General features: G+C 40.7%; 1 protein-coding gene across 1 annotated transcript in view; it reads left to right on the top strand.

Annotated features, from left to right (window-relative positions):
• Window positions 1-22,971, top strand: part of LOC109562978 (guanine nucleotide-binding protein G(q) subunit alpha) — a 313,817-nt gene that overhangs the window by 201,117 nt on the left and 89,729 nt on the right. The window contains exon 3 of the mRNA XM_019966101.2: window positions 12,579-12,733. Coding sequence (XP_019821660.1) covers window positions 12,579-12,733 — 155 coding nt within the window. The remainder of the gene's footprint in view (window positions 1-12,578; window positions 12,734-22,971) is intronic.

Raw genomic sequence — 22,971 nt, 5'->3', positions numbered from 1 at the left:
GTGAACTCCGGGAGTTGGTTGATGGACAGGGAGGCCTGGCGGGCTGCGATTCATGGGGTCACAAAGAGTCGGACACGACTGAGCGACTGAACTGAACTGAATATACCTGATATGTTGGTCAACAAATAATATTTCAAAGATATATAGCATTAACTATTTTTAATAGTCTTTTTCATATTCAAAAGTGTTATATATAGACTATTAACTATATTATAGTCTCATTAGAATGTTAATTTCTCAACACTGGTCCAAATAGTACATTTTACAATTGATTCTTATCCATAATCGTCCTGAAATTGGGTTCTTCCTCAAGGTGACAAATTATATCTATTACTATTTGCCCCCCAAGAGTGCCTAGTGAGATAGGATTCTCTTATTTCTCTTCCTTTCTTCCTATTCAGATTCTAGATGTTCATTACCCTTCTTCATTGGACAAGTAAGCATAAGTGCTATTGATTCTCTTTACAGTCTTACTGTTGGAACAACTTCTTGGTCTCTGAATTAAAGAGACCTTTAGACATGTGTTCTAGGGAATTTCTTTTCTTCTGCAAAATTCTGGGGCTAGGAGCCTTTCACTTTGAGTTTTCTTGAACACAGTTTCTGGAGCTGCAGTGATCCAGTTTTGTAGTGGGCGTCCCAGAAAGACTGTAGGATCCTGAAATTTCTGGGGACACCTGGGCCTCCCTTCATTGAGAAGCTTGTCCTTTCTATTATTTTTTCCATCTTTGTCTGAATGTCTGTCAAGCTGGGCAAGGAAAGCTTCTTGATCTGTTTTTCCTGTTGTCAAACAAAATAAAATTCCAAACCAGCAGCACACTCCTCTGGCTAATAAGATTGTAGGAGTCCAGACATTGCAAAGGGCTAAAATGATTATGTTTTTTTCTGAGATGTAATATCAGGAAATGAACCACATGCAAAATGTGAACTCAACAATGAGGATGATGTGAATCTATAAAGCAGGCATTAGCCTATTGTGCCAGTGTGGGGGGAGAACCGGTTAGTTGTTTTGCTTGTGTAAAACCAGTCCCCACTTGGTTATTGGGAGTCTCGGTGTTTGTTCACTGTTTTGCAAAGTGTGATTCAGAGAACACCAGTCTCATCAACTGATTTGTGGGGGAAAATGCTGCCATGGTCATACCGTGATGTCTTCACCCTTACTCCATACTCATGGATTCCTAGCAGCATTATCTTATTAAAGGTACTGAGTCCTGTAGTATGAACCATCTATTTTACTTTTTATAAATATTATTCTCTACAGTTGGGCTTCACTTGTGGCTCAGCTGGTAAAGAATCTGCCTACAATGAGGGAGACCTGGGTTCAATTCCTGGGTTGGGAAGATACCTTGGAGAAGGGAAAGGCTTCCCACTCCAGTATTCAGCCCTGGAGAATTCCACGGACTGTATAGTCCGTGGGGTCGAAGAGAGTCAGACATGACTGAGCGACTTTCATGGTACAGTTATTTGACTTTGGCTATAGAACCCACTTTTCAAACAGCCATTAAAATCCCAAGTAACTAATAGTCCTCAAATATTCTTTGACAGCAGCCATACAAGTATACCTGATTCTTTTTAATCTTAGTAAACATGTATAACTTTAAAAGAATCTATTTTTTGTCACTATGACTTTGAATAAACTCTTTGAAAATAAACTTTTTTGTAGCATTGATAATGTATTCATGTGTATTACCATCATAATCATGAAGGTAATAAGTAGCATTTCAAAGAGTGCACAGTTTTTTATTTCATCCCAAGATTTTGCAGACCTGAGGGCACAATTCTTCATAATGGAACCATGTAATTACATCAGTCAACAGACTCTTTGGAACTGCTTGGAGTGTGTGATGCCATAGTGCATCAAGCTCTGACCTACAGATGTTGCTGATCCTGATAATTATGACATGGCCTGCAGACATGAAAAGGGAAAATGATAAGCAGAGGACGAAATAGAAGAATATTTGCGTGTGAAAGGTATAGTGGTAGAGCCAAGGAAGAGATGGAGTTCTTTAAAAGAAAAAGAACATCTTAAATAATAAAGGAGTGTTTTCTCCAGCAAGGAAGGAATCCAGTATATGTTAGAGTAAGCAAATGTACCTTTTAGTGAAACAAAACCAAAAAGAGAGGTGTTCTGGGGGAAAGCAGTGTGCTTTATACTCATTGATTACCTTGGTGAATGCCACAGTAACGATTAAAAATAAAACTCTAGGATTTCCCTGGTGGTCCAGTGGTTAAGAGTCTGCCTGCCAGTGTCAGGGACATAGGTTCGATCCCTGATCTGGAAAGATTCCACATGTTGTGGAGCTACGGCAAGAGAAGTTGCTGCAACGAGAAGCCCATACGCTGCGACTAGAAGGTGGCCCCCACATGCCGCAACTAGAGAAAACCTTGCACAGCAGTGGAGACCCAGCACAGCCATAAATGGGGAAATAATGTCGGAGGGAAAAAAAGACATTTGTCAGGGGGGAAAACCTCTCACCATAGAAAAGCAAATCGAGTCATGAGAATCAATTTGTAAAATCTTAAAGTAGAACAATATGCAGCAGTTTAATAAAATTTTATTGAATATTTTGCTCTCTGGAACATTTTACTTAACACAGATTCACTTCATTAGTATCTAGTATATTGCCTGACACATAGTAGATAAGTATTGTGTTTGTTGAAATAATTAATATTTATTAATGATAATTTTGAAATACCACAAGGTTTCATAGCAATTATAGTACTTGTATTTTAGGTATTTTGTTAACAATTCTTATAACTTTCCTAACTACCCTAAAACAAATTGTTTTTTTGTTTCATAGATGAGGTAGCTGAGGTTCAGGAAACTTGAGAGACCAGCCTGAAGACACAGGGCTGAAATGTGCTGAAGTCTGGTTGGTTCTCAAGCTATTGTTCCTGGACTTCCTCTTTGCTACTTTGGTTCTCTGGGTTACTCAGTGAGAGAGAGATTCTGTATAGTTGACCCTAGATATCAGCAAAGTCAACCAACTAAGGATGAAAAATATTGTTAGGGGGAAGGAATTCCAGAAAGCTCCAAAAATCAAAGCTTGAATTTGTTGTACCCTGGCAACAACTAGCATAGCATTTACGTTGTATTAAGTAATATAAGTAATCTAGAGATGATTTTAAATATACAGGCAGATGCATAGGTTATATACAAATACCAAGACATTTTTATAAGGGTCTTGAGCATCTGCACATACCTACTCTGTTCTGATACTGCGTGCAGAGGGACATGGGTGCTGTAACAAAGGAGAATCAGTAGATCCCTAGCACTGAAAGATTACATACAGGATTCAAAATTTTCATCAGAGACTTCAAAAGGCTGTGTCATGTAGTAATTTGTAATTTTGCTGAGCCATGAGTTGAATCATAAGTGTGGAGAGGCTGTACTATAGGAATGAGTCACTGGCTTCGAGAACCCAGCCAGCAGTAGCTCAGTGTGACTTTGCTATTCTTTGTCAGTTTTGCAGTCATGCCCATAAGAAAATGCAGCAACAGCTGTCACTCTGTGTACAGTGCACCATACACAGAGAAGTGTACACTGATGAAGTCAGAGAAGGTGAAATGGTCTAAGAAATGACAGTTCTTGCCAAGTTTTTGGTAGGAAATTTTACGGAGTATTTGCAAATTTGAGGACTCATTGATATCCATTATCCAGGATGATCTCTAGAATGTTCTTTCACTTTGAGCAAATGTGGGCAGTTTGCCCAAAGTCTCAGAGCTAAAAAGTGCATATACCAAGCCTTTTGCACTTTCTGTGCTATATTCCTTTTCTTTTGCTTTCTAAACAATTAGCTTTGGGTGTTAGATGCTGTCTTTAAATGTTTTACATCCATTAGGTCATTTAACCATCAAAGTAAGTACTGTTGTTATCACATTTATTAGATTAGGAAATAAAGGTTTACAAATGTTAAATAGCTTGCTCAAGGTCATGTTCAACCAGTTCTGGCTGGAGGTGGTATTGCAGCGCAGAGATTTGATCCCATCTCTGTATTTCCCTTGAGAAGAAAACAAAAAAAGCCTGAGATTTTTCTGTTTCTTCCCCCCCCATCCCCCCCCCATAATTTAGAATCAAATGCCAAAATGGAGATAAGCACTGAGAGTGGGGGGAAGAAAATGTGCTTCTCAGTTCAGGATTGAAACATACTCAGACAGAAGTTCAGGATTTTACTAAATCAGAGGCCCTCTGTCTGTGCTGGGCATCCTTTCAAATAGAGCTGCCCTAATGAGCTGAATATTTGTGTCTAAGAGCTTCAACAAATGTGGAAATTACCATTTGGTTTTCTACTTCTGGAGTGTAGGAACCGGAATAGGTGTGACATTCCAGCCTAAAGCCGCCCTGAGCTGTTAATGAGTTTTTGAAAATCCTTCCAAAGTGACTATAAGATCTTTTTTATTTTATCTGAAGACTTGGCCTTCTGTGGGCAGGGTAAGACTCACTGTGGTGGGAACTCAGTTCTTCCTTCCTTTTGCTGAAGCAGTCTTGGAAATATCAACAGACCTAAGATTTACCTTAATTTTATGACCACCGAATCGCAAAAACAAGACATTACCACATTGGCACATCCTGTGGTTTCCATGTGGTCTTTCCCTAGAATTCTGCCAGAGTTCCTAAGAGTAGTTACTTGGTTCTCACAATGTTCCCTCTGAGGCTTGCCACCAGCTTGCTAAGAATTCTGAAAGCTCACATTCATTATTAAATATTTCCATCCAGTGTGTTCAACTGTAACTTGAAGTAGAGTTATATTTTGCATTTGGTTTATATGATTGATTAACTCATACCTGTTTTGCTTTTATATGTACGATGTTCAAAATAAAAAGGGTAGTCAATTTTAATTGTTATTTGTATTATTAGAAATGACTTCTTTGCTTTTCATCATAGCCTATTTCATTAGTAAGTGGTTTAATTTTGCATGATTACTTGTGATTTTTACTACTTCACATTTGATATTTGGAAAAATAGAAAAGGGTCTAATTTATCTTCCTACTCTAACACACTAAAAAATATTCTTTTCACAGACAGAATACTTTTTACCAAAAAAAAGAGAGAGAATTGCACTTTTGTTGAGGACATTTATATAGGCATTTTTGAAATTCTATGTGTATTTTGTAAAATGCTGTCATAGTTTTAAATAACTTGAGAACTTCAGGTGAAAGCTCTTACATAAATGCAAATTACAGTAGATTATATTTGAATGTCATTTTACAAAACAGCAAGGATAGAATTAAAAAACAAAGCTAAGGATGCAATAAAAGTGACTTAGAAATTCAGACCTGGATGAAGGCAAAGTAGTGATCTTTGCATATTTTGAGGCCAGTATACTTTCATAGATGGTAGACATTGGTTATGGTTCATTGTTGTTGTTCAGTCGCTTAGTCAGGTCCGACTCTTTGCAACTCCATGGGCTGCAGCGTGCCAGGTCTCCCTGTCCCTCACTGTCTCCCAGAGTTGGTGGGAGTTCACATTCATAGCATCAGTGATGCTGCCCAACCATCTCATCCTCTGACACTCTCTTCGCCTTCTGCCCTTGATCTTTCCCAGCATCAGGGACTTTTCCAATGAGTTGTCTGTTCACAGCAGATGACTAAAATACTGGAGCTTCAGCTTCAGCTTCAGTCCTTCCAGTGAATATTCAGGGTTGATCTCCCTTAAAATTGACTGGTTTGATCTCCTTGATGTTCAGGGGACGTTCAGGAGTCTTTACCAGCACCACAGTTCAAAGGCATCAGTTTTTTGTTGTTCTGCCTTCTTTACGGTCCAGCTCTCACAGTCACACGTGACCACTAGGAGTACCATAGCCTTGACTGTACAGACCTTTGTCAGCAGGGTGATGTCTCTGCTTTTAGCACACTGTCTAGGTTTGTCATCACTTTTCTGCCAAGAAGCAACCATCTGATTTCATGGCTGCAGTCACCGTCCACAGTGATTTTGGAGACCAAGAAGAGGAAATCTGTCACTACTTCCACCTTTTCCCCTTTATTTGCCATGCAGTAATGGGACTGGAGGCCATGGTCTTAGTTTTTTTAATATTTAGTCTTAATATGGCTCTTTATCTCTCCTTCACCCTCATCAAGAGGCTCTTAATTCCTCTTTACTTTCTGCCATTAGAGTGGTACCATCTGCATATCTGAGGTTGTTGATGTTTCTCCCACCTATCTTGATTCCAGCTTATAACTCATCCAGCCCAGCATTTCTCTTGATGTGCTCAATGTATAGGTTAAACAAACAGGGTGACAGCAGACAGCCCTGTTGAACCAATCAGTTGTTCCATACAGGGTTCTAACTCTTGCTTCTTGACCCACATATAGGTTTCTCAGGAGACAAGTAAGATGGTCTGGTATTCCCAACTTTAAGAGCTTTCCACAGTTTGTCATGATCTACCAATACTTTGGCCACCTCATGCGAAGAGTTGACTCATTGGAAAAGACTCTGATGCTGGGAGGGATTGGGGGCAGGAGGAGAAGGGGACGACAGAGGATGAGATGCCTGGATGGCATTACCGACTCTATGGACAAGAGTTTGGGTGAACTCCTTTCTTGAACCAATCAGTTGTTCCATACAGAGTTCTAACTCTTGCTTCTTGACCCACATATAGGTTTCTCAGGAGACAAGTAAGATGGTCTGGTATTCCCATCTCTAAGAGCTTTCCACATTTTGTCATGATCTACCAATACTTTGGCCACCTCATGCGAAGAGTTGACTCATTGGAAAAGACCCTGATACTTGGAGGGATTGGGGGCAAGAGGAGAAGGGGATGACAGAGTATGAGATGGCTGGATGGCATCACCGACTCGATGGACAAGAGTTTGGGTGAACTCCAGGAGTTGGTGATGGACAGGGAGGCCTGGCGTGCTGCGATTCATGGGGTCGCAAAGAGTCAGACACGACTAAGCGAGTGAACTGACTGACTGACACAGTCAAAGGCATTACTGTAGTCGATGAAACCCAGATAGATGTTGTTCTGAAATTCCCTTGCTTTATAATCCAGCAAATGTTGGCAGTTTGATCCCTAGTTCCTCTACCTTTTCTAAACCCAGCTTGAACATCTGGAAGTTCTTGGCTCCCATAGTGCTGAAGCCTAGCATGCAAGGTTTTAAGCATGACCTTACTAGCATGGAGGGCTTCCCTAGTAGCTCAGATGGTAAAACGTCTGTCTGCAATGCAGGAGACCTGGGTTTGATCCCTGGGTCTGGAAGATCCCCTGGAGAAGGAAATGGCAACCTACTCCAATATTCTTGCCTGGAAAATTCCATGGATGGAGAATACAGTCCATGGGATCACACAGAGTCAGACACAACTGAGCAACTTCGCTGGTGATTACTAGCGTGGGAGATGAGTGCAATTGTCTGATGGTTAGCACATTCTTTGGTACTACCCTTCTTGGGAATTGGGGTGAGGATTGACCTTTTCCAGTCCTCTGGCCACTGCTGGGTCTTCCAGGTTTTCTGACATAATGAAAGCAAAACCGTGATGGCATCATCCTTTAGGAATTTGAATAGTTCTACTCGAATATCATCGCATCCACTAGCTTTATTAATAGCAGTGCTTCTTAAGGGCCACTTGACTTTGCACTCCAGAATGTCTGGCTCAGGGTGACTAACCACACCATCTAGTAATCCAGTTCATAAAGATCTTTTTTATACAGTTCTTCCATGTATTCTTTCCATCTCTTCTTGATGTCTTCAACATCAAGGTTGAAGGTCTCTACCATTTTTATCCTTTATTGTGCCCTTCTTTGGGCCGAAGGCTCCCTTGATGTTTCCAGTTTTCCTGAAGAGATCTCCAGTCTTTCCCCTGTTGTTGTTTTCTTCTATTATTAAGCACTGTTCATTGAAAAAGGCCTTCTTGTCTCTTTAAGCTGTTCTTTGGAACTCTGTGTTTAATTGGATGTACTTTTCCCTCTCTCCCTTGCTTTTCACTTCTCTTCATTCTTCTGCTGTTTGTAAAGCCTCCTCAGATAACCGCTTTGCCTTCTTGCTTTTCTTTTTCTTTGGGATGGTTTTGTTCACTGCGTCCTGTATTACAGACTTCTGTCCATGGTTCTTCAGGCACGCTGTTAACTAGATCTAGTCCCTTGAATCTATTCATTACCTCCACTTCAAATTCATACAGGATTTGACTTAAGTGGATATTAGTTGTGGTTCACAGGTGAGGTTAATATTGTAGCTTTCACTGTGGAGGTTAATTTGCATTAAGGGTCAGCATGAAATTTCCTCACTAGACTGTTTTCCCACAGTTAAGAGAGTGCCATGTTTATTTTGTCTACCAAACCTTTGTTCATCTATTCCTCCTCCTCTCGTCACACATCTTTATCTCCACCTGCCAGCTAACTCCTGTCTTCTCTCTGACGCCTTGTCTGGCCATACTGAGTTCTTCTTGTTCAGTCCCAATATACCATCACTCATACAGACTTCCTCATGTTCTGCCCTGTATTCTCAGGCACTTTTGAAATAGTGAGGTTTTGTTGCAATAAACGATAATATTATGTGCTCCTTGAGGGACAAGATCATAAGTCCTTGGTGCTCTGTGTATTCTAGATGTATTTATTTATGATCGTGGAGTATATGTCTAGATGAAGCCATAGGGAAATGATTTGTTTCAATTGCATAACCTTATAGACCAGGAAAATGAAGTTGTAAAGAAGTAAATAATTTCTTCTAAGGGTTATTGCTTGTGTTAGGTGTAAAACCAGGCCTAGTATTTAGGTGTCCCTGTTTCCAGCTCAGTATAATTTCTACTGTTCCTTCCTGTATTCTTCATTCAACAAATATTTATTGAGCATCAGTGACAGGCACTCTGCTAGACCCTGATACTGCAACACTGAGTTTGTCTCGGAACTTGTACTGTGATTAGGGAGAAGGATACTAACAAATATCATCCGGATAGATATACACTAGCTACTGACGTAAGTGCTATTGAGGATTGTGTGGGTCTGAGAGAGTAGGTAATGGGTGGAAGATTTCCTTAACAAACTCGACTTTGGCTTGTAGGAAGTTGGGTTTATGTATGACTTTTAAATCTGACAAATATTTGTTGTCTGCTCACTCTGTGCTGGGCCCCAAAAGAAACGAGAGCCAGGAGCTACAGCCCCTTCCTTCAATGTATGGTCTAGAAGACGGTAAGTCAAGAAATGTAGAAGTTCCATGGTTCAGAAGATGCAAAGATCACATTTTGGGGGAGAGGAGGAACATTGGGAATATCTTCTTGTGAGAGACAGCATAGGATATGGTGCCTGAACAAAAGCTAAAAGAGATATGGAAGGGAATAGAGAAGGTCTTCCAGATGTAAGAAAAAGCACATTGAGGTAGATCAAGAGAGAAAATTGGAGGAGTTTTCCAACAGTAAAAAGTAATCTCATTTTACAGGAAGACTTTTCAGTTATACAACTGTTGAGAATGTTGTCTCTTTCAGTCAACTGAAATTAAAGATGGAAATGCAAATGTTCCCTCTTGTTTCTCCTCCTGGAGCACATAATCCTGTGCTTTGGTTGCCAGCTATATGGACTGTTCCCCCTACCGCCAGCCTACCCCTACATCTCACAGCAACTGTGTCTGTGGACTGTTCCCCCACCCCTAACCCTACCCCTGCACCTCATAGGAACTGGGTCTAAGTCTTTAATTGCTGTATTACCTAGCATTTCTTTGGGGTTCAATAAACATTTAATCATCATCTTGAAAAGTGTCTGCTCTGTTGAAACTGTTTTCTCTAAGTTCCCTACCTTAGAAACAGAAATAGAACTCCTTCCATATGACATGGTTGGCCCGTTGTAATGAGTATCAAATTCAGTTTTTAAATATTGCCTACACTATTCTGTGTCATCATGTAGCTTTTACCCAATTTAAAGAAGTCTCGGCCATTTCTCCCTATGGATAGTATAATAGTTTGTCTAAATATTATTGTAGGAAAGTGCTGCAGAATTACTTCCCCATTAGCATGTGTTAAGTGGCCAGCTGCTGTATCCCAGGTTCAGTGTAAGACATGGTGTTATTGGTCGATCTTATTAGGGAAGTCCGTGGAGAAGCAAATGATTGGTACCTGATCCAGCTCAGCCACAGATACACTTTATCTTTTATAGCGTTGCCAAGAATAAAAATTAGGGATATCTCATGGAAAGATCTAGATTTTTGGCTTCCCTTGATAACTCAGAAAATCTGGCAACACTCAGCTTGTATCCCAGTGGCAACAATTAGTTGGAGCTAACTAGCAGCTGTCCTCTTTCTTTAGGGTCTGTGTTTCTCAGTGTGCTGCAGTTCTCATCACTCACTATTACCTACATCCAGCCTGTTTTACTCATTTCTGTGGCTTCCTGGCCCTTTTAACGCCCCTTGTTTTGGAGTGCTGTTGCCTTTCTGGGCCTCTTCTCTTAGTTTCCAATAACAATTTCATGGCCAGCCAGACAGTTAATTATGACCACAACAACTAGTGTCTACGTGATGCTTGATAGCTTGCAGTGGTTCTCAAACTTTGCCATGCATCTGAATCATCCAGAGGGTCTCTTGAAACAGATTGTTAATCAGTTTCTCATCCAGAAAGTTTGATGTAGGATTAAAGGATTGCATTTTTATGAAATTCCCAAGTAATCCTGCTGGGGTGTGGACCACCTTTTGAGAACCACTCACCTACTGTATTGTAGCACAGTAATAAGCCACATGGACTTGGTGGGACAAGATGTTGCCCACCAGAGATAACATTTGGAAAGATTAAGCAACTTATCCAGTGTCAAAAGAGGAAGCAGAGTCCGATGAAAACCATGTCTTTAGAATGTGTCCAGTAGGAGACCATCCTGTGCATGCCTGTTTCTGCCTTGCATCTGCCTTCTAACTTCCACATAATCCTCCAGAGAACCCTGTAAATCAGATGTAGCCAGGAAATCGAATTTAGGATTATACCATGCATGATCATTGTCATATCTCAGGACACGAAGAATTAGAACTTGTTTGTATTCAGTGAGCAAGGGCAGAAGGACAGGACCCAAAGCTTGACCTTAAGATATAAGGTATGAGACATACCTGCTGGGCAGAGTGGAGCGTGCCCCATACCTAATGTTTTGTGCTTGGAGGAGGTCCACTTGAGCAGGTGGGACCAGGACAGTCTTTGGTATCGACATAGAGCAACAGGTGCCACAGAGCCAGGCAGAGCATAGCACTGGGGATTCGTTCGGGAACCAGTGACATATTTTCAAAGCGGAGGTTTCATGGAAAGCTATGATTGGCCTAGGCCCACCTGGAGTGACACTTGGAAACAGGACTTCAGGATAGTCAGATTGCTGGGATAGGACAGATTGTCTGGGCAGGAACTAGGTACATAAAACAATTTTAGGGATTCATCTTCCAATGTTGGGGTGCAGGGCAGAGCTATAGGGCTTCTCACTTACCAGATCTGATGGTCACAGTCAACGTAGAACCAGCAAGAAAGGTGGTTTCTTCAATTTTGGCACTTTAGGCTTTGTAAAATCTTATTTAAGTAAAGATTAGTCTAATGACATGGATTCCCTCCGTCTTATGGGATGAGAAGGAAGAGAAAGATTGGGAACCAGACATGCCTAATCACAAATTTAAATTTATTAAATTCTATCTGCTTGAAACTCTATGGAAGGAATAATTAGGTCATCATGTAATCAAGATAGCCATTCACTAACCTAGTTCAGAAGTTTGTGTATCTGTGCAAAATCAAGACTGTTTTAATAAATTAGTAGCCATCTATCTCCAGTTTTCAAGATAATTAGTTATTATATCTGTTGATTTGCACATTTATGTACTGTATAATTTACATGTGTACTACACCTATGAAATCTATTTTGTTAAGATTGTTAGGCAGTGGTGTATGCTGTTTAATTTGGAGGTTGACCATACATTTTGATTTTAATCTTGTTGAAAATTTTTTAAAAGTCTTTTTACCTCTTTCCTACTAAATGTTGTATATAATGAATATAACAAAGTCCTTTTTCTGTGTTAAAAATTGAGTAGACTCTTCAATCTGATAAGATATGAGGTAGATATAAAGTAAATATTGAAAATTTGGGTGTGTGGGAGTAGAGGGGGCATGGTCACTATTGTGAAAATCAAATCATTACTATTAACTGTTCTTCTAGTAGTTTTACACCCTAATCCTCACAGTGAATCATAGAAACTAATGCTGATTAGTTGAGTCTGACTGAGTTTTTGCTAAGATATAACACTCATGGGCTGCGTATATGATGTGTTTGATTATAATAAACTATAAACATAGAGGGGATAAATAACCCAGTCTTTTTCCCTTTAATAATATGAACTGTTTTAGGATTATGATCATCACCTGAAAATAGTCATTATTTGTAGCATACCATCCTCATTGTTCCTGTGGGAGCTGAACAGTCTGCTTTTCTCTTGTCATCTTTAGGTAGCTTCAGCATTTACTCTGGAGGAAAAGATTTGGGACTGGGTTTTATCTAAGGAAAAGAAAAAAGAAGCAGCATTACTTTATTACAAACCAGTTTGAAAACCAGTATATGAGGAAAGACCATAATGCAGTGTGCAAGCCAAGGCAGTTTTCTTCGATGGAAAGGAGATTAAAACTGCTTTTTTTTTTTTTTAAACAGGCTCATGCACAGTTAGTTCGAGAAGTTGATGTGGAGAAGGTATCTGCATTTGAGAATCCATATGTAGATGCAATAAAGAGTTTATGGAATGATCCTGGAATCCAGGAATGCTATGACAGACGACGAGAATATCAGTTATCTGACTCTACCAAATAGTGAGTATTCCTCCAGAAGGCCCTTTGCATCTTCCTCTTTTCTTTCATGGTTTCTGCAATGAGACCGTCTCGGTCCTGTGTATCGTATCTGATTCTGACTGCACAGTTAGGAATTATAGATATTAAATTTGTACCAGCTTTATAAATTTAGACTCTATGTAAGGGATTGGCATCGTGAGTCAGGGAGAGTATTTCTTTTATTGTTTTCTGTTTGAAAACCAACCGAAGACTCTAGGAATCTGTATCCACTAACCCATCTCTTCCCCCAAATTGTAAACCAGTTATTCTCAAACATGTACTTCATTGTGATTTGAAATCTGATAATAATCAATTTTAATGCAAGTTTCTGATCTTATTCATGTGTTGGAAAGCACCTACACAGAAGAACCTCTAATAAATACACTTAATTATGGCTTCTCAAACATCAGACTTCCCGGTTTCCAGACATAGGACCTTGACTGCTTTCTGGGACCCACTGTTTTGTTGATGGATAGGTTTGCTTTTGCATGGAAATTGCGTGTGAGTCTAATTTTGCATGCATCCCAGGATTATTTTGTGAGCTGTCGATCACAATCATGTGTCCCAGGAGGGATTTGCATCCTAGAGAGATTTGTTAATTCTCTAGATTAAATCTTGCCTAATAAAAAGAAAAGTAAAGATTTGGCAATCATTGGATTAATGTAATCAATGTGGTCAGCAATGTAGATAATCAGGCGCCTGAAAAATGGAATTTTGTTTTTTTTAGTGTTTTTTTTCAGATTTCTGTCTCCATTATGTTAACCCAGCATTTGCCTCTTCTATTGGTTCTGAGCAGACAGAAGAAAGGGTGGAAAGTATTCTGCAGCCTTAGGCCAGTTTGTATGTTGAAATGACCCTCTGAACAAGGGCCGGACTATAGGGGAAATAAGGAGCCCTACGTGCAGATTGACAGCGCTTAACAGTGCAGGGAAGATCCAAGAGCAGTTGGGCTCTGTTTTTGCAGTAAAGTAGATCACGCTCTTACCCTAGTTCTAGGCATTTGTTTAAGATGAGTTATGATTCAGGTCAGCCACAGAAATATTGCCTGGCCAAAACAGTACTTGGATTCCCAAGGTAAATCTGAATTATGTCATTCTGAAAAGTGACGTGAAATGCTCAGGAGACCGTGTCTGTCGTGTTTAAGCCAGTACCCACCCCGTGTGTCTCTGAAATGCGTGCTTCCTCATTCCTGGCTTCCTCTGTCCTCCTTGCACGCCGCCTGTCTTCCTCTTCTATGTCTGCCTGCCTTCCTTCGCCGCGCCCCCTTCCTCTCTCCCTCTCTCCTCTCCCCTCCCCGAGTTCCAACTGTGTAAGTTTCTGTAAGTACAGAGATGAGAAGATGCATTCAGCTCTTTTTTGTTGCAAATCTGCCCCCTCAACCTTTGCCCAGCTGTCTTCCTTTTCCATGCTGCCCCCTCTGTCCTTCTGTTTCCTTTGCCATTTTGGATCTCATCCATCTCCCCACGTTGCTGCTGTGTTTTACCCCTTGTCCTTGTCCCTGCTCACTCTGCCTTCCCCTGCCTGCTGGTTTCCTCATCCGCCCTCAGCTCTGGTCCTTCTTTAACTCCTCCACTTCTCGATTCACTACTGTGATGCCTCTCCTGGCCCCTACCAATGAAGAACTCCTCCATTAAAAAGTTGCATTCACCAAGAAATCCTCTTGCCTCCCATCATTTCTAAATCCCTTTCTTTTTACTTTAGCGTAAATCCTGTCTCTCCCCCCTCCTCACCTGTTCTAGTCTCTACCTGTCCCCCAGATCTCTTCTCCCTACAGAGAAGTCCTGTGACTAGGGCATCAGAGCACCAGTGTCCGATAATGATGTGCTTACCGAGTTAGGGCTTCCCGTTAGGAAACGATTTGCCTCCTGCTCCTCGAGTAGGCTCTCTGAGAGATTCCTGTTTGCCCTGAGGACACCTGGGTCAGCTGCTGCAGCTGTATTCTTGAGACAAAGCTCCACCACATGTCTGGTGACATTACTTCAGCTCAGATTTGTGGATTCCTAGACAGGTACCCATGAGTTGCTTTAAGGCTAAGAGTTATCCGCGACAGTTACTCCAGGCCCGTGTTAGCACTGTGATGCTGGGGAAAGCCATCATCTTAGACCTCGATCACATGGGCTGCATCTGCCATAAAAACATGCTCACTCTGTAGGCACATCCCTCATGTTAGAGCTCAAGATGTGGGGGCACCTGGGACGGGCTGATATCAACCCCTGCAAATGATGACTGTTTAAACATGTGGATATATGTGTGTATGCACATACACCTATTTCATTTTGCATATGTTTATGCAAAAGTAATAAAGTACGTTGTAACAACATGTCCCTATATCCACATTTCAGTGTGCATCTTTAAAAAAATGACATACATAATATGTCTTACATAATAAGTAATACCATATTATACCTAAAAACTAATCATCAGTCCTTTTTATCATTCTATATCCAGTTCATTTTCATATTTCCCAAATTCTTCCAAAATGTTCTTTAGAGTCAGTTGATTTTAGGACAACACGCTGCATTTGGTTTTTATGTCCCTTAAGTCTCTTAATCTAGTAGAAGCCTGTTCCGCGTTTCACTGGCATGCCAAAAAGACTGGCCTGGATTGGGTCTGACTGCCGCTTCATTGCATGATTTAACTTTCTCTGCTGCCTCTTGGATTTTCTACAAACTGAAAGTCACATTTAAAGGCTTGGTTAGATTCCAGTTAAACACTGAGTAGAGCACACAAGATTTTGTGCACTGGTTTACACGTCATTGGTAAGTTAATGTTCACCAGTGAGTAGAACATACTCTAAGTGATCTCCTGCACTGGTTTACTTATCATTGGTAAGTTAAGGTTTACCAGTGAGCAGAACACACTCTAAGTGATCTCATGCATGGGTTTATCTGTCACTGGTAAGTTAAGTTTCACCACAGTGTTTGGGCACTGACAGCCTCCATGATAAACCTGTATTTTTTTCCTCCTGCCACCAAAAACAATCTGTGTGGTGTGATGTTGTCATTGTGTAGTCTCCAGTTCCCCATAAACTCTTCACCTGATGTTTTAATTCCAATCATTAAGTCTTGTCTGATATAAGAATTCCAAATTTTATCCGTTGGTCTGCATTGGCATTCTTCTGTGAAGTACAAGGTTTTCTTCTCTTGATGCTATTTGATTATCCTGAAATACATTTTCTGCCAAAAAGTATATGTTTCAATCTTTTTGTTACAGTAATTTGTTACATAGACTAAATAGCTGGTGACTGTATAATTTATCATCAAAACCAGGACATTTTGTGAAGGAAAGGGTTACTATTAATAATTATAGTGAAATAGCAGGTGTAAACTGGAAATCTCCTAGTCAAGCAGGAACATTTGATCACCTTAGCTAAATGAAACCTAGGGAGGTTTCATTTTCCCCTTTGTTTTCTCTAGAAGACTCTTGTTTACTTTCAGGGATTAGAACCAATCACTTCCTGCCAATTATGGAAATTGTGTGTGGAAACCTGAGTTAGCTGGCCCCATGTTTCTGTTATCTTCATAGGATATTTTGGTACTTTTTGTATTATAGCTCAGTGCCCAAGATGCCTAGCTGGCCTGCCTTTAATTCCATTGTGCCAGGAGGCCAAGTATTGGAGTCTCTTTATTCTTCCCCATCTTAGTCCTGGGCACTTTCCTTTTCTTAGCCAGGAAAACCCTCTCAGCACACAGAGAAGACCAATGGCTCTTTGGATTCACCCATTTGCTTGTGTATTCCACATTTCATTCCATTGTGGTCCAGGGAAGGTCCCCTGAAGTTCGGAAATAGTGCTGATGAGGCTGTAGCTCACCTGTCTTGAGCATCACTCATTCCCAATACTGAATTCATTTTCACAGGGTGACTCAACACAATTCCTTTCTCTGAATTCGAGATAGTTGTTAACCGTTTCCTTTCTGACTTTTGTGTACTTTCCACTGATATATCTTTAGTATTTTATCCTGCATCTTTGCTTCATGTGGGGGCTTCTATGTTGCTCTATCTTTATGATAAAAATTTTAAAACTTTGTTGATATTCTGGATCTAATTTCTTAGACAGTATCACCACCTTACAGAATTTAAGACCAGCCTTCCTGAGTACTGACTGTCTCTCTTGTGGCTCTTCAGTTTAGATTTGGGGAGCATGTAGATATTAAATCTGATCTCTAGCAGTTTGAGAATTGGTGCCTGCCATACATATCTGCTTAAAGTTTGCAGCTTAACAGCAGTTTCCTCCAGAAACATGCTGGTTGTGAGAGTCAGGGCAGGCCACTTGCCAGGAATACTGAGAACAGAGCCCAAGCATGCCTCTCTTCTTCTTTTCTCTCTGGTGAACTCCTATTTATCCTTCAAGACGCAATTCAAGAGTCACAGCCTCTGAAAGTCTTGCCCAATACCAGAGGTTATATGACACTCCGCCATGTATCTTTGTTTTTTAATGGCTGTGCTGGGTCTTCGTTGCTTCGTGGGCTTTTCTTTGGTTGTAGCAAGCAGGGATGTCCCTCTAGTCGTGGTGCACAGGCTCCTCATTGTGGTGGTTTCTCTTGTTGCCAAGCATGGGCTCTCGGGCACACAGGCTTCAGAAGTTGCAGTTCCCAGGCTCTGGAGCTGAGGCTCAGTAGCTGTGACACACGGGCTCAGTTGCTCTGTGGCATGTGGGGTCCTCCCGGACCAGGGATTGAGCCAATGCTCCTCCGTTGGCAGGCAGATTCTTTGCCACTGAGCCATCTGGGAAGCCCTGCCCTGTATCTTAATACTTGTACAAATCTCTTTTGTATCTGTTATCATATTTACTGAAGTGTCTCTCCCCTCTGCCCATAGAGCTTAACATTGGGTGCTCACGTTTGACCTTTGCGAATGATTGTTCCTTGAAATCACACTTAGATAATTTCCACAGTTTCAGTGACCATGATGTAGGCACTATCTGTCTTTGGCTGTTATAAATGAACTATGATGTGCCAGAGCTACAGGCATTTAAGTTTCTTTTTTCCTGCCGTTTTTGAAGGTCTAGCATCCTTGAAAAGCTATTACCAAAAGAGCTTGAACACTATTTTTTTTTTTTTGCTGAACGCTTCTATGTGTTAGATTCTGTGTAGTTGTTTACTTGCAAAGCTGTAGATATTTCTTATTATCTCCATGAAACAGAGGAGAACATAGGGTCTCAGAGGGTCACACAATTAGTAAGTGATAGAAGTAAGAACTAAAGTCAGACTTGCTGCCTCCGGAGCCCAAGTTTTTAATCACTGAAACCTACCCTCACAAAGGAGGATAGATGGCTGGATGGATAGAGAGTTGAAGGAATGAATAAGAGATTGATTGATTGATAATTGACAGGTATATTGATGATGGACTAATAGATAAATTTTTTGTTTGCTTAGTCCCTGATTCATGTCCAACTCTTTTGCAACCCCTGGTGGACTGTAGCCCACCAGGGTTCTCTGTCCATGGGATTTCCCAGGAAAGAATACTGGAGTGGGTTGCCATTTCCTTCTCCAGGGATCCTGCTCAGGGATCAAACCCATGTCTCCTGCATTGGCAGGCAGATTCTTTACCACTGAGGCACCAGGGAAGCCAGTAGATAAATACCTATGAGTTTAAAATCACTCACCATGAAGGATGCAAATAATTTATTAATCTTCATAATGTTATTGCAGTGCCAGGTGGTACAATGGTAATGAACCTGCCTGTCAATGCAGGAGATGCCGGAAACATGTGTTTAGTCCCTAGGTCGAGAAGATCCCCTGGAGTAGGAAATGGTAACCCACTCTAATATTCTTGCCTGGAAAATTCCATGGACAGGGGAACCTGGCAGTCTACAGTCCTTGGGGTTGCAAGGAGTCAGGCATGACTGAGTATGAGCACTATATTGTTGCCTGTATGTAGTTCTATATGTGTAAGATCAAGGGGAAAATTAAGTAGAATTTACTGGGAAATACACCCATAAAGGTTATGATTATCATTGAGAAAATTTAACTGTGCCACCTGGGAAGCTCGATCTATGTTTAACAATATATCAGTTGTTCATACAACATGGAAGATGTAAGTCACAAATAATTGAGAAATACTGTTTCTTTATGTTAGTCTAGAGTTTTAACCTTTTTTTCCCATATTTCATCCAATAACTTTTTACTGGAGTCAAACTAGAGCCATAAAAACACTAAAATAATTTGAGCTTTCCTTTTTCTACTTTGATTAGCCAACTTGCTGATCATAATAAAACAATCAGATGGCTCAAAGGACAGGCAACACTGGTAGAAGCAAAGAGATGGGAAATTCTAGATGAGCAGTTTAGGAAAAATTTGCACTTGGCTTTCATTTGGCATATTCCTCCAGTTCTATTTAATGAAAGACTAAAAAAGCATTCTAAGATGCAGGAGAGTTTTGTGGATTCCCTTATTACCTTTTTTGTTATTGATTTTTTTAAAAAAAGTGTGAGGACTCTTGACTATCTTTAGGTAAAGAGCACAATAAACAGATGGCTGTAGGTTTACTTTTTTTCCCCCTTTTTTTGCTGTGGTTCACCACCTGCCTTAATATAGTGAGACATCAGGTCAAATGAGTTCACTGCCTACAGTACCAAAAGCTCCCTGACTAGCTAGAGAACACGAATCTCAATCAACTTGTCATGTAGTGTGAAGTCTTCACACTGCAGGCGCTTGGCAAAAGACCGATCTGTCCATGTTGACTGTAAAGTGAAAGTGAAAGTCATTCAGTCGTGTCTGACTCTTTGTGACCCCATGGACTATACAGTGTATGTTCACCGTAAGGGACCAAGTAATCCCTAATCTTGCTTTCCTGAAGTGCCCTCCAAGGTTGTCAGTAAATCAGAAACCTTTTTGAAATTTCCACATGTTTCACAGCCCATAAATCCAAAGTACATAATTGACTTTAGAGCATAAGTCAGGTTTGGAGTTTACTTCTAACTTCATGTTTAAATTTTTAATTTAAAAATGCACAAGGAATTTGAATGTTGGATTTTAAGTGCAAAATGAGTTTTTGGAGGTAGATTAGCATATCTACCTGATTTCAGGCTGAATCCTTGAGGAAGTACCTTGTTAATTGACTCATGTGCCAAACACTTGAACCCAAGAGTGTGTAGGCTCTGACTCTCGGAGCCATTATAACTTTACTCTTTGTCTGATGGTTAAAAAGAAATGTAAGCCTACTGCAGGCTTTTAGAGGCAGATGAGACATCATATGGTGAGACCATTGAGTCACAGTCTAGCATTTAGTGGAACTATATCTGCCTCTCCTCACCTGTGGGACTTTGGCTCTGTAAGTTTCATTTGCCTCCGATAGTGGTATGTGCTCTGTAATCTCTAAACTCCCTTGTAAATTCTGAAATCCTTTGATTCTGTAACAGTAGATTGCCTTTATCTGAGAAACCATTATCATATGCAGTCAAGTGAAAACCTGGCACTCCCCAAATTTACCTGGAAATGTACAGGCAGAGAGATTATTCTCTACATAGTTAAATTACTCAAAATGCTATTTTGAGCTCAAAAGAGGATAATTGATCTTGAATATGTTTGCTTTTTTTTTTTTCCCCCCAAAGAGTGACAGTAATAACATGGAATGGACCTTTTTTCACCTGAGTGACATATTTACTTCTATTTTTGTTTTCTTTTATCTAATGATCTCCTAATAACCTTTCACAAGAATGAAACAAAATACACCCTGTAATTTGGGCTCTCAGCTGGCTCAATGGTAAAGAATCTGCCTGCCAATGCAGGAAATATAGGAGACTCTGGTTTGATCCCTGGGTTGGGAAGATCCCCTGGAGGAGGAAATGGTAACCCACTCCAGTATTCTTGCCTGGAGAATCCCATGGACAGAGGAGTGTGGCGGGCTACACAGTCCATGGAATCTCAAAGAGTTGGACACAACTGAGCATGCACGCATCCTGTAATTTGTCTTCCACAGTGAAGAATCCATCAGATTCTAAGACTTGGTCTCTAGTATTGCTTTTTCAAAATGCATGGAGCTGCTAGAGATGGTAAGACTTAGATAAGACTAACTTCTTTCTAACGTTTATTACAGAGATGTGATAGGGAAAGGGCTTACCTCAATACCTGCTGATCATTCATTCACTCTGCTTAAAGAGTAGACTGGACACAGGAGACACGCTTCACTCTATCACTTTGCTGCTTGCTCGTGTTTTGGCAGAGCGTTTGCATGTTCAGTTGCTTGACCTCTTCTTTATAGCCCTTACCACAACCCACTCAGGATGACATGGTACCCAGATGAAAACAGGGGCGCTGTTACTACAGAACAGGATTGGAAAACCTGTAGGCCAAACTCAGCCTGCTGCCTGTCTTTATAAATTAAGTTTTATTAGAACATAGCCAAGCCCATTTGTTTATGTATTGTCCAAAGCTTGTTTTGTGCCCAGTGGCAGAGTCTGAATCATTGCAACAGAAGCTGAATGGCACACAGAGCCTAAAATACTCACTATCTGATTTCAGCCCCCACCCTGACCCCACAAAAGAAAAGAAAAAAGTTGCAACTTCTTCCTCCATGGAAGAAGATTGAATACTAAAAGGCAGCTAATATTCTTTTTCCATTTCTGCCATGTAGAGAGACCCTAGCTTATGCCTGGGATGCTCAAAATCAACCTGGAGATTCGTTTTTGAGAACGGAGAAAGGAGGGCCTGCTGTCCCTCCGCAGTACTCCTTCAGTAAACTTGCTTTGCCCAACAAAACTTCAGATAGGAAGTGAGCTTCAGGGAGCGCTAGATTGTATTCCCTGGCACTACCTCTAAATGCCATGCAAAGGATGTCCAGTACTAATGATGGAGTAAATGACCAGAAACGTTGACTGAGTAGATTTGGCTCTGAGAACAAGGATTGTGTCTCATGTGTCTTGGCTTTGGCCCCATGTGGTGCCTGGTACAGCTGGTTTAGGAGGGCGTGATGGGATTCAACAGTCAGTGTAACCAAAGGTAGGACTGACCTGCTTCTGAAAGGGGCCTAACATAACATGTGCCTGACTGGGAGGTAACCCCACGTCCAGTCTCAGGGGAGCCCAGGACCGTTGCTTTCTCCATCTGGCCCGTTCCTTTATTTTGACTCCTCACCTGCCAAGCCCTTTTTGAACTCTGATGGGCTTACCCTGATGTTCTTCTTCATGAGCACAAGGGCTTCTTGATTTAAAGAATTTTGATCTATAATTAGTTTAACTAGCTTAATATGACCAGCTCCTCAAACCCAGACATCCTTGTTAAAATGAAAGTTTTGATTCTACAGAACCAGTATCCAAGTTACAGAGACATGACCATGAGAGACCCGCTTTGGTCAGCAATCTTTTGCTCATGGCCATCTCTTGTCTACCATCACTGGAAGCTCTCTTATGAGCCACATCTTATCTGCACTGTAGGATGGCTGTTAGCTGGCATGTTTATCTCTGTTGCTAGAGCACAAACTCCTTGAGGACAGGATTCACATCTTTTTTTTTTCTTTGTGGCTCCCACCCAGTGCTATGCACAGTGCCTAGCCTTCAATATAGGCTTTCAGGGAAAGTTGTTGAATGATAAAAGAGTAAGTCATTTATGTGTCTGCTGATTTCTTCCCATCTCTCTTCTCTTTCCTCTTTAGCCTGTTCTAGTCCCCTTAGGTCTGCACCGTGTAACTCATCCTCCACTTTTCTACGCAATTCTCCAGTGACCAGTTCATAATCATCTCTCCCTTCTTAATGCATTCATTGTTAGCACCTCATAATTTGGCACTTAATTATTTCTTAATTGATTCATCTGTGCTGTCTTTACTTCCCAGGTAACCTGATGTCCCTACAGGCAAAGAATATGTGTGTATATATATACACACACATAAGTATTTTTTACCAGCTCCCTGTGCGAGCCCCACTCCTCCAACACACACAGTGATTTGAATTTGACCAAGAACAGATTTTCAATAAATATGTGTAAATTAACTGAAAAATGAATTAAGCACTGTCATTACAGTTCAAGAGAGGCAGACTAGAATAAAAAGTAGCCTTCTGATGCTTGATACATCTTAGAAGTATAAAAATTGTGTCATAATTAGTCAACAGCTTTGAAAATTGTCATATAAAAGATGAATAAATTAAGAAAGCCAAACAGGCAAATTGAAAAGGCCTCTTTCCCCTCCTCTTCTCTTTCTATATCTCTCTTTCACTCTCTCTTCTGTTGATTTTGTTGCTGTTGTATAGTTGATTTGGGACTCCATGGTAGCTCCGTGGTAAAGAA

Source organism: Bos indicus, chromosome 8 (genome assembly GCF_029378745.1).
Source record: "Bos indicus isolate NIAB-ARS_2022 breed Sahiwal x Tharparkar chromosome 8, NIAB-ARS_B.indTharparkar_mat_pri_1.0, whole genome shotgun sequence".
Lineage (NCBI taxonomy): Eukaryota > Metazoa > Chordata > Mammalia > Artiodactyla > Bovidae > Bos > Bos indicus.
Note: the sequence above shows the minus strand (reverse complement) of the source record. Positions and strands in the feature narration are given on the sequence as shown.